Source organism: Podarcis pityusensis (assembly GCF_964106645.2).
Source record: "Podarcis pityusensis genome assembly, chromosome: 3".
In the NCBI taxonomy this organism is placed as follows: domain Eukaryota; kingdom Metazoa; phylum Chordata; class Lepidosauria; order Squamata; family Lacertidae; genus Podarcis; species Podarcis pityusensis.
In genome coordinates, this window is record NC_138026.1 from 68073018 (window position 1) to 68088931 (window position 15914).

General features: G+C 38.6%; 1 protein-coding gene across 5 annotated transcripts in view; it reads left to right on the plus strand.

The window, feature by feature from the left end:
- Positions 1 to 15914, plus strand: part of TIAM2 (TIAM Rac1 associated GEF 2) — a 136291-nt gene that overhangs the window by 119151 nt on the left and 1226 nt on the right. For 4 of the 5 annotated variants that reach the window (XM_080998339.1, XM_080998341.1, XM_080998340.1 and 1 more), the window contains 11 exons: positions 1726 to 1899; positions 3898 to 3966; positions 4332 to 4457; positions 6943 to 7051; positions 8517 to 8696; positions 9166 to 9284; positions 9655 to 9763; positions 11935 to 11993; positions 12740 to 12845; positions 13882 to 13969; positions 14434 to 14588. In XM_080998339.1, the coding sequence (XP_080854465.1) occupies positions 1726 to 1899; positions 3898 to 3966; positions 4332 to 4457; positions 6943 to 7051; positions 8517 to 8696; positions 9166 to 9284; positions 9655 to 9763; positions 11935 to 11993; positions 12740 to 12845; positions 13882 to 13969; positions 14434 to 14588 (1294 nt within the window). Of the gene's footprint in view, positions 1 to 1725; positions 1900 to 3897; positions 3967 to 4331; positions 4458 to 6942; positions 7052 to 8516; positions 8697 to 9165; positions 9285 to 9654; positions 9764 to 11934; positions 11994 to 12739; positions 12846 to 13881; positions 13970 to 14433; positions 15864 to 15914 lie in introns of all 5 variants that reach the window. The other variant, XR_013983900.1, reaches the window with a different exon arrangement.

The following is a 15914-nucleotide window of genomic DNA, read 5'->3' on the forward strand; positions in this document are numbered from 1 at the left end:
GTGGTAGGAGTGATGAGAAGCCAGAGTCTGAAGCTTGCTCACCGTGTCCATTTTATCTGTTGAATACTTTGTAAGCAAAAACTAAACGCATCATTTTCTAAATAACTTTTGGTGCATTGCATCTAATTTGTTGAGGGGGAGGCATAGGTGCAACTGCATAAATTCGTTTTAGAGAAAACTTTAAAGCCTACAATTCTGGAAGATTAAACTACATGAAATACTGGGACAGTGAGGAAGAACACAAAATGAAATGTGACAAGTGTGTTGAATCTTGACACAGCTTGAAGTCACTCACGTTCCTGGAAAATGCTTTGGACGGATGAATCTGGCACAGATATAGCACTAAACTAGAAAACAGCACTTCCTGTCATTATCAACATCTATCTGTTCTGGTGTATCTGTGAGCATGATAACATTTTGTTCTTTATAACAATAATTTAACATCTTTAGATAACAAATTGAGGATTGATGCTGACATTGTTTGTGGGTGCAGTCATTTGTTATAAAAATGCCAGAGTCTGGAATACTGACCATTTCTAACCCCTTCCCACATTTTGCAAGTTTTGAAAAATACACAACGTTTCTTGTCACTTTCCCCATGACCAATACTACTCAGATTGTAAAATAATATACTTCGAGAAATGGGAACAACAGGCTGCATGACTAGCATGTCTGATCTGCAGCATCGCTGACAATGGATGTCATCTATTTGAAGCACCTACAATCATTGTTCTATGTGCAAGAGATAAAGGAAGCCCTTGCACACAGACCTCAAATCTGCAGGGTAGGAAATATGAGGAGAAAAAGGGAGAGTGGCATTAAATAAGAAAGTGCAGGGCAGCGGGTCCAGGGATGGCTGATAAACACAAGAAAGATTGGAAAAAATGTGTGGTTGGAAAGGTAAGTTATCATAGGACAGCAATTCAGCTAGAAATGCCATACGGTAACTGAAAATCATAGAACTGCTAAGTTGGAGTGGACATCAGTGTCCATTCCCCCCACCCCATCTTGTTCTCCAGCTTAAGGTCAAACAGCATATTACATGAAATTTGTGGTCCTATTTAACATAACTGGTTGTTGTTGTTGTTTATCCTTTCCTCTTGGAGCTCTAGCGTCATGTGATTTTCTTATTGTTGTCATTCAAAGGCTGATCTAAAAAAGTGGCATTGTGTTGTGTATTTTTCTGATGTTTGAATAAATAGGTTGTAACAGGAAAATCAGAAACCAAGAAGTTGGTTGGAAAGCTGAAAAATGAACATGTTTTAGCTTACTATTTAGGTATTCTCACATTAGTGCATTATACACTATCTTCCATGGATATTTTAGATCGAGCAAGAACCTGTATTATGTCTTTGCATCTTAAATAATTCATTCACCAAATGGAGTGGGAGGGGGGAGTCTGCCCCTACCAGCATAGCCAGTGGGCACGGATGATGGAAGTTGTAGTCCAACAACATCTGTAGGGCCATAGGATTAAACATGTAGGCTGCAATCCTACACCCATGTTCCTAGGACCAAGTCCAGTTGAACTCAATAGGACTTGCTTCTGGGTAGACATGGATGGGATTGCACTGGTTAGAGACTTTTGGATTGCACTGTTAGAAATCGAACTCCTTAACCATGTATTTGCCTGCTATACATGCAATGGTACATAGGTCAATGTCAAATGTGCAGTGGGAAGCAAAGTATGATAACTAGTCTGTCTCTGTGTTTTTCAACCTACAGAGTGCCGAGCAGATTTCAGCTTTGTGTCCACATTTCCATGAATCTCAGGTAAACAGTATGGAAGGAATAAAGAACATTCCGCCTCTGAAGCCCCTGGCACGGCAACTTACTGACGCAGACAGACTTAGGAAGGTCATCCAAGAGCTTATGGACACAGAAAAATCTTATGTAAAGGTAATACAAACATTTTACCATGTTCATTTTTCTTCATAGTTCTTATTTGGCTGGGATAATTTATTTCCCTCTGTGTTCTAGCAGCTGTTTTCCATATATTAACCAGCAAAGTTTGCTTTTATATGGCATCCCATCATCTTTTATGGGTATTTGCTCATGAATAAAAGATTCAAAATTTGGAGGGCACAGGACAGGATTTCCCAAACGTTTTCCCATGCATGCTTTCACAGTTTTCTCATGCAACTGCAGTTCTTTCCATGTTGCATACCCTGTGTTGGATGCACGCGTGAAAGCTTTTGCATGTAGACCTTTGACCCTTGCCCGTACCACAAGGTTCCAAGTAGCAGCTTAAAAACTTTTCCCTTCCTATAATCCACCAAAAGTGTGGCATCAGTGAGTCAGTTTAAAATGTGATGATTGGAAGAAGTTTTAAATCTTCTAGCTTAGCTTTCATTAGTTCATATATTCTATTGTCCTCAAGAATCTTAAGCTTTACTTTAAAAAGAACACCAAACTTGTGCTTTTGAAGACATTCTCTTGACAGTGTTAAAATGCATGAGAATTAATACCCAGTACGCCAAGAACCATCGAGTCAGCTCTCTCTGAAAAAGGTCTGGCCAAGTGTGAAAGAAAGTGCCACACAGCAGCTAAGAGCTTAGACTTCTATCTGTTCTCTTAGCCTCAGTCCTCCATCTGCACTATGGGATAATAGTATGGACTTAACTAATAGGACAGTTATATTTGAATATATAATATATTGAATATACTGTATTATATATTTGAATGCTTGAACACTACATAAATTTGTTGTATTGTTGTTGTTTTAGTGTTCGTTATTCTTTCATCAGTGTGAATGAAACCTTACAGAGCACAAATGACTCTGAAGATCTTCAGATCAGGCATTTGTATAACAACTATTCACTATGGCCAGTTTCAGAATGTAATGCTACGCTATGGATTGGTGTTACAGGAGCACGTCTTGGACTCTCATGCTTCTGCCTTCCCCTCTGCTCTCCTTTTGCACACATGAGATCAAAAACTTCTCATTTTTCTTTAAAACTTACACAGCTGTCTGCGATGTCTTTACATGAGAACTATGCTCTGTTCTAACTGTGGTTTATAGACTAGTTAGAATAAACCACAGTCCTTTGTTCGTCTGGTGGATGAATCCCCTGCTTTAGAGGGTTCATGTTTACATATACTAACAGTCTTGTGTTGCTGGAGAAGGCAATCATTGAGGGCCATGTCGCCACCTTGTGGTGAAAGGCAGGCAAGAGACCTTAAAAAGAGGACTTGAGAGAAGTAGGCAGCTCCCGGAATCTAATTCACTTTCCTGCCTTTCTTCCTTTGCTCGGGGTATTTCTATTTTTGACAGCTAATAGTCTCTTATTGTTACGGAAGTAGGTCCCTCCCAATCAACATGTTCAAGCTTGGTGAGGACACCAATGTGATTCTGGGAGCATCCTGCTTCCCTTCAGTTCTCTTGCCTGCTTTTGACCACAAGGTGGTGCCATAATCCTCAGTGATGACCTTCTTCCAGTGACACATTCAGCTAGAAATAAACAGTTCTTCCTCCTTTAACAAGTTTTTATTAAAGATTGCATTGTGTTATCAAACAAACAAACAAACAAACAAACAAACAAGGAAAAGTACATATAGCGCCTCTGTTTTTGATCCATAGGGTCTTTTTCACAGTTTATTTACATTCAGTATGAGGACGTTATTGTCATAGAATTCATGCGGTTGTGGGGAGAGAGGGAGGGAGGGAGATGGGGAGTAAGATTCTTTTGTTCAAACAGTTCTTTTTTCATGTCATCATGTTCCTAAGCTGCCTTTGCTATTCCTAGTAAGAGTGGCACAGTTATGGAGTTCAAGCAATAGCGTTAGAATAAGACTTTGGGTGTCAGTTAAAACTATTTTTCATTAGTTTTATACCCGGGTGAATGTTATCAAGGAATTATTTTCTTTTGAAACTGTACAATTTTTGTGCCTTTATAGGACCTGAGCTGCCTCTTCCAATTATACTTGGAACCTCTTCAAAGTGAGACCTTCCTTACTCAAGATGAGGTGAGAGGATTTTGCTTTTGTTGTTTTAACTGCTTTCCAATATTTTGCAGTATTGCAAGCATTTCCATCATATCATACATGAAAGAAAAGACAAACTGTGTTTTTCTATCCGCTGCATCAATCATGTCTTAGTTATAAAACTTGAGTCCACTTCTGACGACAATGCTTCTAAGACATCTTTGTTTCAGAAACCACTTGTTTTTCCATGTTCAGTGCCAAAACTATTATGAGACAAATTCATTAATGCTAAGTGTCTCTTTGTTTGCTGTAGCAACATATTGATTGATTGCCTTCTCTTGGATAGTATTACCGTAAAGTACAAACAATTCACGTGCTCCATATTTGATTCTCCTCCCCACATGTAGATGGAGTCTTTGTTTGGCAGTCTGCCAGAGATGCTGGATTTTCAAAAGGTATTTTTAGAGACTCTTGAAGATGGCATTTCCTCCTGCTCTGACTTCAACACACTTGAAACACCTTCTCAGTTCCGGGTAAATATAAAATCTCAAACTCATTACATATATAAAAGTACCTGCACATTTTGTTAGTAACCATTTTTCTTTGCTTTCTTTCCATCTCTTCAGCTGAATTGTATTTATTTGCGGGGGGGACTGTTTTGACTTTGGCTCAGTTCACATGTAATGCCAAACCATGGCTTAGCACTGCATAGACAAGTTTCTATTAGCATGAGTAATGTGTTAGACTCGCCTGCTCCCTCTCTTGCTCCCTTGTCACTTGGACAAGGACTTCTTTCAAACTCTCTCAGTTCTGCACTATATGTGTACCAGGAATCTAGGGTTAAAACAAGCAATGTCTAGTTAAACAAGCCAGCTTCATAAAGCTGAAACGGACTTTACAAACTGACTTGAGTTTGTTTTAAAACAGCATCCCTGGTTCATACATAACGGTAAAACAATATTCTTTAAGAACGAAACTGAACTTGACATGTGTTCGTGGCTGCTCAGGACAGGAGAGCACAAACCATGTTATGTGTGAATACGGCCATTGACTGAATTATCTCAGTCACTGGCTCAGTTTGCACATAACACTGAGCCAAACCATGGCTTAGAGTGAACGAGCAAACTTGCAAGTTTCCAGAGAGAAGGTTGTGAGCCACCCCCAATATTACATTAGGATGAATTTAAGGGCATATGTGCACATTGCAAACCCAAACTGTTTAAAATTAATTCTGTAGACGTAGGTTCTCTTCTCAAAGATCCTGGGAATTGTAGTTTTAAGAGGATGCTTTCTTCTCTTCCTCAGAATTACTTTTGTATAAAGCATTGACTACTAAACTGTTTCAGACAGTCAAGCATGTAGTGAATACTCTTTTGGGGGGGAAGAATTCATGCAATTTTATGTTAAGAGAAAGGGGAAAGAGTTTTCTTAGTCTTAAGAAGCATGTCTTTATTGTCATACATCCGGAAAAGTAAAATAAGTTTATGAAATGTTTTCCCAGTTAAATCACTCACTTTCATGATTTACATGTTAGAACTTATCTGCATTGTATCAAGATACAACAAACTCATGGCTGATCTCCTCCTAGTCCCATCCTATAATTGTATTATCTTGATAACTGTCTGGAGGGGGAAATGCTATACTCAAAAGCTGAGCAAATTCTTGTTTAAGAGTCACGGTCACCCTGTTCTCTCTCCAACACAAACATTTTGTTTCATACACATAAATAACATGAAGCATTGATGATGCCTTTGTGCTTTTTATTGTTGTTCTGCATCTTTGTTGTCCTTTTGATGCAAAAAGAAAAGGTATAAGTATTTTCACAAATATGTGAAATTGTTAGAACTCGATGACACCCGCAGTGCCAAAGTAGCAGTCGATAATCTAGCCACTTGGTTCTGAACCAACTGCACTTTCTGAACAGACTTCAAAGGCAGCCTCACTTGATGTGCATTGCAGCACCAGGCATGTTCCCAGAGCATGGATCACGCTGGCCAGGCTGTGCATGTCCATGAGTAGTCACACCATTGGTGAACACAAACAGGGTTATGAAGCTCTTGTTTTCTGATTTGTTCTGTGGGGTGAAAAATATGGCAAATCTGGGAATAAGCTGGGAATAGTTTCTTTTGTACAGTTGCTTACTGTGTGCCATGAAAGGAATGCAGTTCTTAATTATACATTTCCCCCAAGATATTTTGCAAAACAGGAATATATAGAGGGGAAACTATGCACATTCACAATTGTGCCCCCCCCCCCAATGTTATGGGTTTTTCTCATATTCTCTCATGTTTTTACAAACAATCTTTCTATAGAAATATTGACTCTACCAATCTGGTATCAGGGTCAAATATATACAAAGCAACTTCTATACCACTTAATTATAATAAGTTATGTACAAGTAATTCAATATAATAAAGACAAAATTCAATAAAAACTATGAAATCATAATTGAGTTAAAATGCCTGCTGGATTTTTATATTTACACACACACACAAAAATAAAATACTAAACTAAATTATGATTTCATAGTTTTTATTGAATTTTGTCTTTTTTAGATATAGATAGAGATGTAGAGAGACATAGTCATATTCAGAAGGTGCTGGAAATTCAACAGGGAGGGCCCTGTCTGGCCACAACTGGGAATGCCATTAAACTAGGCCCATAACACCATGGGCTATTAACACTTCTGCATTTGAGGGCATCACTCTGGAGGTGAATTTCTGGTTTGTTTTTGCAGTGTGACAATCAGAGCACCGGCTTTCCTTAGCTAAACACCTGTTCATGTTAAGATATTTGCAAAAGGTGTTGCTAAGGTCTGCATTCATCATTTTCAAGGCACAATGTCTTTGAATTGTATGCCATTATTTTAACTGCTGTTAAACACTTCCTGAATGCTAATGGAAGGCAGACCACGAATGTTTTGCATTAAGGAATGGATCTTCTAACTAAAGAATAATACTAGAGTACCTGCGAAATAAAAAATTTTCTCTTCCTAACTTCTGATTGTGTTGCTTTCAGAAACTGCTGTTCTCCTTGGGAGGTTCTTTCCTGTATTATGCTGACCACTTCAAATTGTACAGTGGGTTCTGTGCAAACCACATAAAAGTCCAGAAAGTTCTTGAAAGAGGTAAAAGTCTTACTGATGCAATATATCCATGCGACAGATTCATAGCACCAAAGTAATTGTTTTTCATGGTAATGGCATAAAGAAAAAAGCTTTTGTTTTAGTTTTTCAGGCTGCCCTCTGATGATGTAGGGACTATTTTGCAGTGCTTTTAATAGGGTGTGCTTGCCTCAGCATCCCATACATTTTCCATTTGTACTTTCCCTCTTTCTCTACCTAGTTATGGAAATAATATTCTAGTGTAACCTCTGCATAAATATGAGGAATAAGGGTTGTAGCCAACTAAGTAATTGAGCAAGTAGAATGATTCCCACTCCTCTCCTCCTTCTGTGCCCCCACTCTCTGGGGATGCACAGGGGCCTAGAGAGAGGGCAGTTTAGTTGGATTGAACTGTGGGTTTGGAAGTTTATATCATTTTCTTTAATATATATATAGAGAGAGAGTATGAACTTGTTCACAAGTACACAGTGAGGCTTTGAGGGGTTTTTTGAGGTTTATATCATTATATATATATATATATATATATATATATATATATAGTTTGAACATGTTCACAAGTACACAGTGAGGCTGTTTAAAATAGTGTTTTTCCTTGAGTAGATATGGCAGCTTGCCACCTGGAAAGAAAATGCACTGCCACAGCTTCTTGGGAGTAATTTTAGATGGAAGTAGAATCTCTGACATACCTCCTGAAAGGAGGACGATATTCTTTGTGACTGCTGGGAATGTTTGTAAATCTTTAGTAAAGTCGAACACTTCCAGTGCACATTCCAGAAGTAAAATCTTGTATCAGATACCACTTATGGTGAAGAGTTAATAAGTGATTGATGTTATGTTCTGCAACATATTCCACCCCCACCCCAAAAAGGCTGCTGCAAACATACCCATAGTGAGACAAGCCTTTTAAATAAGCAAAATATATTTTAAAATATTATTATTATTATTTTATATTTATATACTGGCCAACAGAAGTGTCTCGCCCAGTTTTCCAGCAATGGGTTTGCTGCCGTTTACTGGGAGGGACAAAGGACTAGGTGATGGGATGTGCTGTGGGCAGACTGGCAGGAGCACCAGCTTGGCTTCCCTGTGCTAATCTCCCTGCCATTTAGCCCCATCCGGTAAGTTGCTGCTGCTGCTGGGAAGCTAGCATTGTAGCTGTGCCCTGCCAGCCACTTCCACCGCCCAGTAGTAAATGCCCTGTGGTCAATTTAATAGCCGTGGAAAACTAAGCTGCACAGCAGTGATTGTAGATTAAGGTGGAGTAACAAAGGATGCATAATATGGGAAAGGATTATCTCTCTGTTGCTTATTGCTACATAGAATATTGATGGCCTTTGCCAAGAGGCAGGCAGAGGAGTGTGGCCTATTGTTTGCCAGGTCCTGGAATGAAATGCAGAAGATTGATTCTCCATATTGTTGCTTTTGGGCTGCTAATACGCTCTGGGTTTTTGTTTTGCTTTTCCTTTAGCCAAAACAGATAAAGCCTTTAAGGCCTTTCTGGATGCTCGCAACCCAGCTAAACAGCATTCTTCCACATTGGAGTCCTTTCTCATCAAGCCAGTTCAGAGGGTGCTGAAATACCCGCTGCTCCTGAAGGAGCTGGTATCTCTGACAGACCCTGAAAGCGAGGAGCATTACCATCTCACAGGTACTTCCCAAGGAAATAAGCTTTGCTATCTGTGCTTCTGAATACCAGTTGAACAGGAGGGGAGAATGTTCTTGGGCTCGATTCCTGCTTGCTGGTTTCACAGAGGCAACTGTTCAGCCATGGTGAGAACAGGATGCTGGACTTAGATGGACCAATGGCAGGATCTTTTTAGGTTCTTAAAAACTGTCCCAGCTGTTTGTATCATATCATGTATTTAGCACTGAGCTAAGCACACGATAGGGAACCTCACTGCACATTACAGAGCGTAAAGTGGTTTTCCACATGATTAATAGAAATTTTTGGCAAGACACTGGGAGTGGTTTTGCTTATTTGGTTACCATCAACAATGCATTTGTTTCTGCACTTCCTAAGATGATGAATTTCTGGGTTTTAAGTGACTCAAGGGTACAGCTTTCAACTGGCCCATTCAGTGTATATCAAATAATGGATTTGCCTTTACAAATTGCAGAAGCACTGAAGGCAATGGAAAAGGTGGCCAGTCACATCAATGAAATGCAGAAGATTTACGAGGATTACGGTGCAGTGTTTGACCAACTAGTTGCAGATCAGAGTGGAACTGAGAAAGAGGTAAGAAGATGGGAGCAGGGTTTTGTGTGTGCAGATAATTCAAATTTTGGCCTTAATCTTTGTCCAACAGTATCATCACCATCAATTTGTATGCTGCCTTTCCATATCCAAGACGTCTTACAACAAGACAAAGTTACCTGAATTACAAACATAACAAAAAACATAAACATAAAACACATAAAAAGTACAGATAATTGAAAAATTTCCACATAAGTCATTATAAGCACCAAAAATTAAGATACAAAAATTAGTATCAGTAACAGTAGCAAAATCCCCCTAAACAATACCCCAGCCCAAGAGCCTGTTCAGCAAGTGATCCCCATTGCTGTATGTTAGAATGAATAACCCTTCTAATCTACAATGGACATAGGTCACCGAACTTTCCATGGGAGAACTTCTAATGCACTCTACTGTTGCATGGCTGAATCCATTCTCATCATTGGGCAAAACAAGAAAAGACCTGGAACTCACAGTGTTTGGTGAGTGATTTATTCAAACTATGTCAAAACATCTTCTAAAATAGTTCATGCAGTGGTTACAGGTGTGCGTTGTTTCATATCAGATCTGTTAGCTTTCTATGCTTGCTCCAAGATGGAACTTGGTTGAAATGTATTCCACTACTGAAAATTAGTGATGGGGGCATTATTGTGAATATAGTATATAATTTAGATCTCAAAATTTTTGTGAAAGTATTTACACATTTTATCACAGTGATAACAGTGCTACAGAGTAGGCCAGTAACATCCCATTATTGCAGAGGATAAGACAGGTGGGAGCAGCAACAAAAGGTTGCAGTGCAGATTGCTCCTGTTAAGGGCCACAGTCAGTTAACCATTCTCTTTCCAGTTTTTCCATTCCTTCCCTCCTTGATATTTCTCTTTTTCCTAACAATCTGCCAGCATTCTGTGGCCTCTGAGTCTGCTTAGTCATTATTCTGCTCCATGGGGGTTTTCTGCTCTTTGTCATTTAAAGCTACACCTGCTGGAATTCTTCTGTATAACTTTAGAAGATGCTGAGCCCTGTCCTCTTTTGCATCTGACTGCCCTAGGTCTATCCTACTCCCTACAAGTATATTTGTATGTCTGTATTTCCCGGCCTATCCAAGCCTGCTGATGCCTCCTCTCTTGTGTATGGTATTGATTTTGCTGCCCATGAATGAGTTTTCTATTAGTATATGATCGTGATGTTTCTTAATGGCATTCAGGTAATAGCCACGGGACTTCCTGTTTTGAGTCAGGGACTTCCAATTTTATGGCTCAGCCTATTAACCACTATGCTGTACCAGCTCTCAAGTAACTTGAATTTTTGATCCTTTTAGCAGAGTGGGAGAGACACCAGATAAAACATTGTGGGGTAGCAGGCTGTAGATGGCTAAGGTCATGGACAAGGATGAGACTGAGTGATGTAGTCTTATCCACTGATTGCCTTGCCTTGACCTTCCCCAGTCACTTAGGGTGACATCCAATGATTTTTGCATACTTGCCACAACAGAAATCTGCTCATACACCCATACTTCCTGTTTCTCTTCTGTCCCCTCCAGCCCCCTGCATATCCCCAAAATCTGCTGTAGAGCTTTCCTCTGCCTTTGAAACCTATTTTTGGAGATAAATTTGTGAGGGGGGGTGGGCAGCTGATGTGAGGAGAGAAAGAACTACCATTACACATGATATTGCCTGTTTGCATTAGGTAGCTCTCACCTCAAGTATTTAACTCCTCCCAGCTTTTCTTTTCTTTTTAAGAACATCATTAGAATTAGCAACTAAAGTTCAAAATATGAGCAGGCTGCTATACATGCTACAGTTTCCATATTGGAGCTGCTGAAAAATGCTGCTACATCATTAAGGCTTGGATGAAGATTGTAACAATTGCAAGGTGCTGACATGAATCAATTAGCCTTGTGCAATTAAGATATAAGACCTACAGCAGTCAATCAAATTTCTGTTCATGTCTGTGTCTATAGTTGTGTGAATGATGTGTCTGCATATTATAAATAGCTCTTACTAAAGGATTATATAGTCTTCTTACAGATTGCATTATTATTATTAATATTAATATTATTAGGTATTTTGACTCTTATTCCATTTCACTTTAATTTGTGTATCCCATTGTCCCAGAACAAACTTCTGTATGTTTCTTATACATAAATGCTTCTTCTGGAACTGTAGTCTTGTTAATAGTAAATTTGAATCATTGCACCCATCTCAGATAAATCCCAGTTTATTGGTGGGAGGAGAGAAAACTGGGTAACGTAGATGGGACTGGGATGCAGCTGTGCTCAGATTCTGTAAAATAAATGAGCTGACAAAAATGTGAATAGATAAACGCTTTAATGTACAGTAGAACATATTTACAATATTCGGGAATAGGTAAAGTGAAAGACTTCCAGCTACCAGCTATACCAATCAGGCAAAAATCTTGCTTCTCATTAAATGCAACCCAAGATTGTATAAATTATAAGCCCCAGGAGTGAAATGCAAGCAGATCTAGAGAGGACGAAACAAATCTCTGTGCAAATACCTGTAGCAATTTGCTTTGCCAGTTAAGACACACTATTATTAGTATATGTCATAACTGAATTCAAAAATTAAAATGTAGTACTCATTTTGGAAGTCTAATCAATAAAAGTTGCCTTGTCACTCTCTCTTCTTAGCATTCAAAAGAGCTGTCATCTTAGTATATAAAGAGAACTGCAAACTGAAGAAGAAACTGGTAAGTTTTTCTTAGTCAAAAAATAAGACCATCTAAGATGCATTGTGTATTATTGTTCTGATTTACAATACAAAATGTCTCAAGGTATACGTGCAGAAGATACATGGAATGTTTGATACATTACTTAGAGAAGTTTTCTAGATAAAGTAGATTAGAAATAGGTGAAAAAATCTAGAATCACAAGGGACTGTGATCTAGTGGAAGCTTCCCATTTTAGAAAGGGGTGGGGGAGATTTTTGTTTGTTTTGCCTTCTTACTCATCATATCCAAATGGGGTGATGTCAAAAAGTCACTCGCTTATGTGATCCCTGATCCAAACTTCCCCCTCCCCCAGAAGCATAATTCTGTCTTCTAGGAATGAAGCTTTAATTAATTCTTTAAAAGGCAATGTCACTTAAATGTCCACCCCCATCGTTCTACCCAGACCCTAAGGTCCAGCACCGAGGGCCCTCTGGCGGTTCCCTCACTGCGAGAAGCCAAGTTACAGGAAACCAGGCAGAGGGCCTTCTCAGTGGTGGCACCCGTCCTGTGGTACGCCCTCCACCAGATGTCAACTACCAGACTTTTAGAAGACATCTGAAGGCAGCCCTGTTTTGGGAAGCTTTTAATGTTTGATGTATTACAGTATTTTAATATTTTTTTGGAAGCCGCCCAGAGTGGCTGGGGAAGCCCAGCCAGATGGGCGAGGTATAAATAATTTATTATTATTATTATTATTAAACTGATTCAGTACTTTTTATTTACAGGCAACAAATGTCCGTACTACGCATAATCATAATGATTTGGACTTGTTTAAATTTCGTTGGCTGATTCCTTTATCTGCTCTTCAAGTCCGACTGGGCAATACAGCAGGTGACCTTATCTATAGATAATAATACATTTTTTATTAAACATTTTTTGATGTTTTTTGATGTTTGTCACCAATGAATGTGTTTAGTACTTTTATTACTTCAAATCTTAACATATGGAGTAAAGCTAAACGACAGAAGAAAATGGCCACATTGAAACAATATGTAAACTATGGTTCATGTTTTCCAAACAAGACAATATATTAAGGCTTCATAGCCTGCTGTTTGGAACTAACAATAGTTTGCTAATTCAGACAAAATAGGAACCTGTAATTAACTGTGGTTTGTTCCCTGCTGATGTGACGGCAAAAGTAATGTTGATGAAGGAGGGTGGTTTATAACTTGGCCTTCGCTAGAGATTTTGTTGTCGCTATGGTTGATCAAGCAGTGCATCCATCACAACCTTTTTATAATATAGATTGAAGGACACTTGTGAAAGAATTCAGTGTTTATTATAGTTGTCAATAATGTAGTGCCTATTTACATCAGGCAGCATGTTTAACATGATTTGCCAAGTATCTTGCTATTTACCAATTAAAAAACGAATTTCTTCAGTAACTGTGAATCTAAGATTAAGATTTTTTAATCCAGTAGAAGATAAATGACAAAAAAGCTGTCCTGTGTTGGGTGATGAAATTACTTTGCTGTTAAGCAAACAGTGTGGGTAGAGTCTCTAATGAGATGTTGGATACAGTTAATGGCACAACTGCAAATAAGGGGGAAACCTGATTTTTCTTCCCAATAATCCATATCGATAGTGTATGTCATGGTAGGGCTGCACAGCTTACCTGCTGCATACCAGCATACAGAGGGAGAGTGATAGCATCTTTATTTGGTAAATCAGTGGTGGTGGTGGTGGTGGGGGGAACATAAATTGCTAGAATATAAAACACAATAGTAATAGGCGAGGGGCACTATGTCTTGAAGGATCCTGAAGCTTTCCCTGTGGTCTCATAAGTCTTTCCATGAAAATTGTTTGGCAACAGACTTGTAGACATCATGAAATATTTACAATAACATGCCTTTCTTTCCACATGCAGGAACAGAAAACAATTGCATTTGGGAATTGATTCATACCAAGTCAGAATTGGAAGGAAGACCTGAAACAACCTTCCAGCTATGTAGCAGGTACAATCGTGGGTTCACTTTCCCCTCCAAATAGTCTTTCCTCCTTTCATTCCCACCCTACATAACAGCCTCTATATAATATGCATAATTTGGGCCATTAGATATCCTTTGGAATTAATCACAGCATACTGAATTTTACTTGTTTAATGGCAGCGGTATGTACACTTCCCAAGAAACCTCAGGTGAAAGATATTTTATGTTGTTGCTCATGCAGCAAGGCCAATCATCTCCCTATGGATATGCTCTGCCAACTCCAAAAGCTCTAGAACTGAACTGTGTAGGCACAGAACTTTATGCAGACCCCATGAGGAATCGCACATTCATGCTGATTCTCCAGCCACTTAACTGTTCCATTTGTGAACAATTAAGGTTTCCAAATTGCTCCTTCAAATTACGAAGACAAAGCCAAATCATATGTGTTTGTATTATCTAAAACCTAACTACAATTTTCTTGAATTTTGCAGTGATTGTGAAAGCAAGACCAATATAGTCAAAGTGATTCGTTCAATTCTAAGAGAAAACTTAAGGCGTCAAATAAAGTGTGACTCACCATTAGAGAAAACATGTAAAAGCCGCCTAGTTCTGCATAAAAATCGAATTCCTGTTTCAGCAAAATTGGGTAAGAATGTATTTTTTGTCAAAATTTAAACTCATACTAGTTTGTAGTAATACTATCCAAGCATGTTCAAACACTTATCTGTAGGCTGGAGAGGAAACAAAGATTACAGTAACTAAACTTATTCTGTTTGTACTGCACTTTGTTGAAAATTACTAGTTGTGCAACTGTATATTTAGTAGGCGTTAGTGCATCATCTTGCAGTTGAAAAGGTAGGAAGAACTAAAATTTTGCAAAGCATAGAAATTGATGTTTTTAAATACCTGTCTGATTCTAGGTTGGTTTGGGGTTGTTTTTTTTGCTTTTGAGACATAAATTTAATAGTAAAAAAATGTGTACAAGCGTAGCTGATAGGGAGAACATTAATTTTGCTTAAACTAAAAGTCAGTTGTGTTGGATTATAAGGGGGGAGGGGGAGAGCCAGAATCCGCCTTAGAACAACCACCTTACTAGGAACTGAAATGTCACAAAACAGCATGCAAGCTTTCAAGTGTTCCCGAACATTTAATCAGACCGGATAGTAAACAAAGCAAGAGGATTTTTTTGGGGGGGAATAATTTGGGTTATTTATTTAATGTTTATATACCACTGAATCATAAAAAAATATCAGTGGTTTACAACAATATAAAACCTTTCTTACGTATCTTTAGGCACCAGGCAAAAACATTTCTCTTCTCCCAGGCCTTTTGCTAATTAAAAAAATATATGGCCTTTTAAAACTTTGGGAGGGTATGCTTTTATTTGTTAATACGGTATGTGTTTTTATATTGTAAACTGTCCTGTGATCCTCAGATAAAAGATGGTATAGACATTGTAATAATACACATCAACTTTGTGATTAACAAAGTAGGATATTCTTCCACACACAAAGTCTGAGCAACCTTCAAAATGGAAGTATTTTCTCTACACTGACTGCTTGAAATTACTTTCCCATAAACTTACTTAGCCTTTGACTGAAGAGCTGAGACTACCATAGAGGCTTATCCTCAGAGCAGTTGAGTAAAGGTTGAAGCATAGCACAGGAATGAGCGGTTCCTTATCTTTGACATAATGCATAAGCAGAACTTGTTCACTTCAGCAGCTTCATGCAAAGATCCTTACTCAGTACTTGAACCTTATAAACTTGTCTTTGTAGGAGTTTTTTTTCGGGGGGTAGGGGGAATAGTGTTAGTCTATTTTACTGACAGGCTTCCACAGTGACTAGGCAGGAAGCACTGAACCCTGTTCCTTCCTAGTGCTACTAAGAGGCAGCTTAACGTTGCCATTTTTACACAGTCAGTCCACATGGAGTTTGCCTTTGTGGGCTCCTAGATAAATCAGCCAATCTAA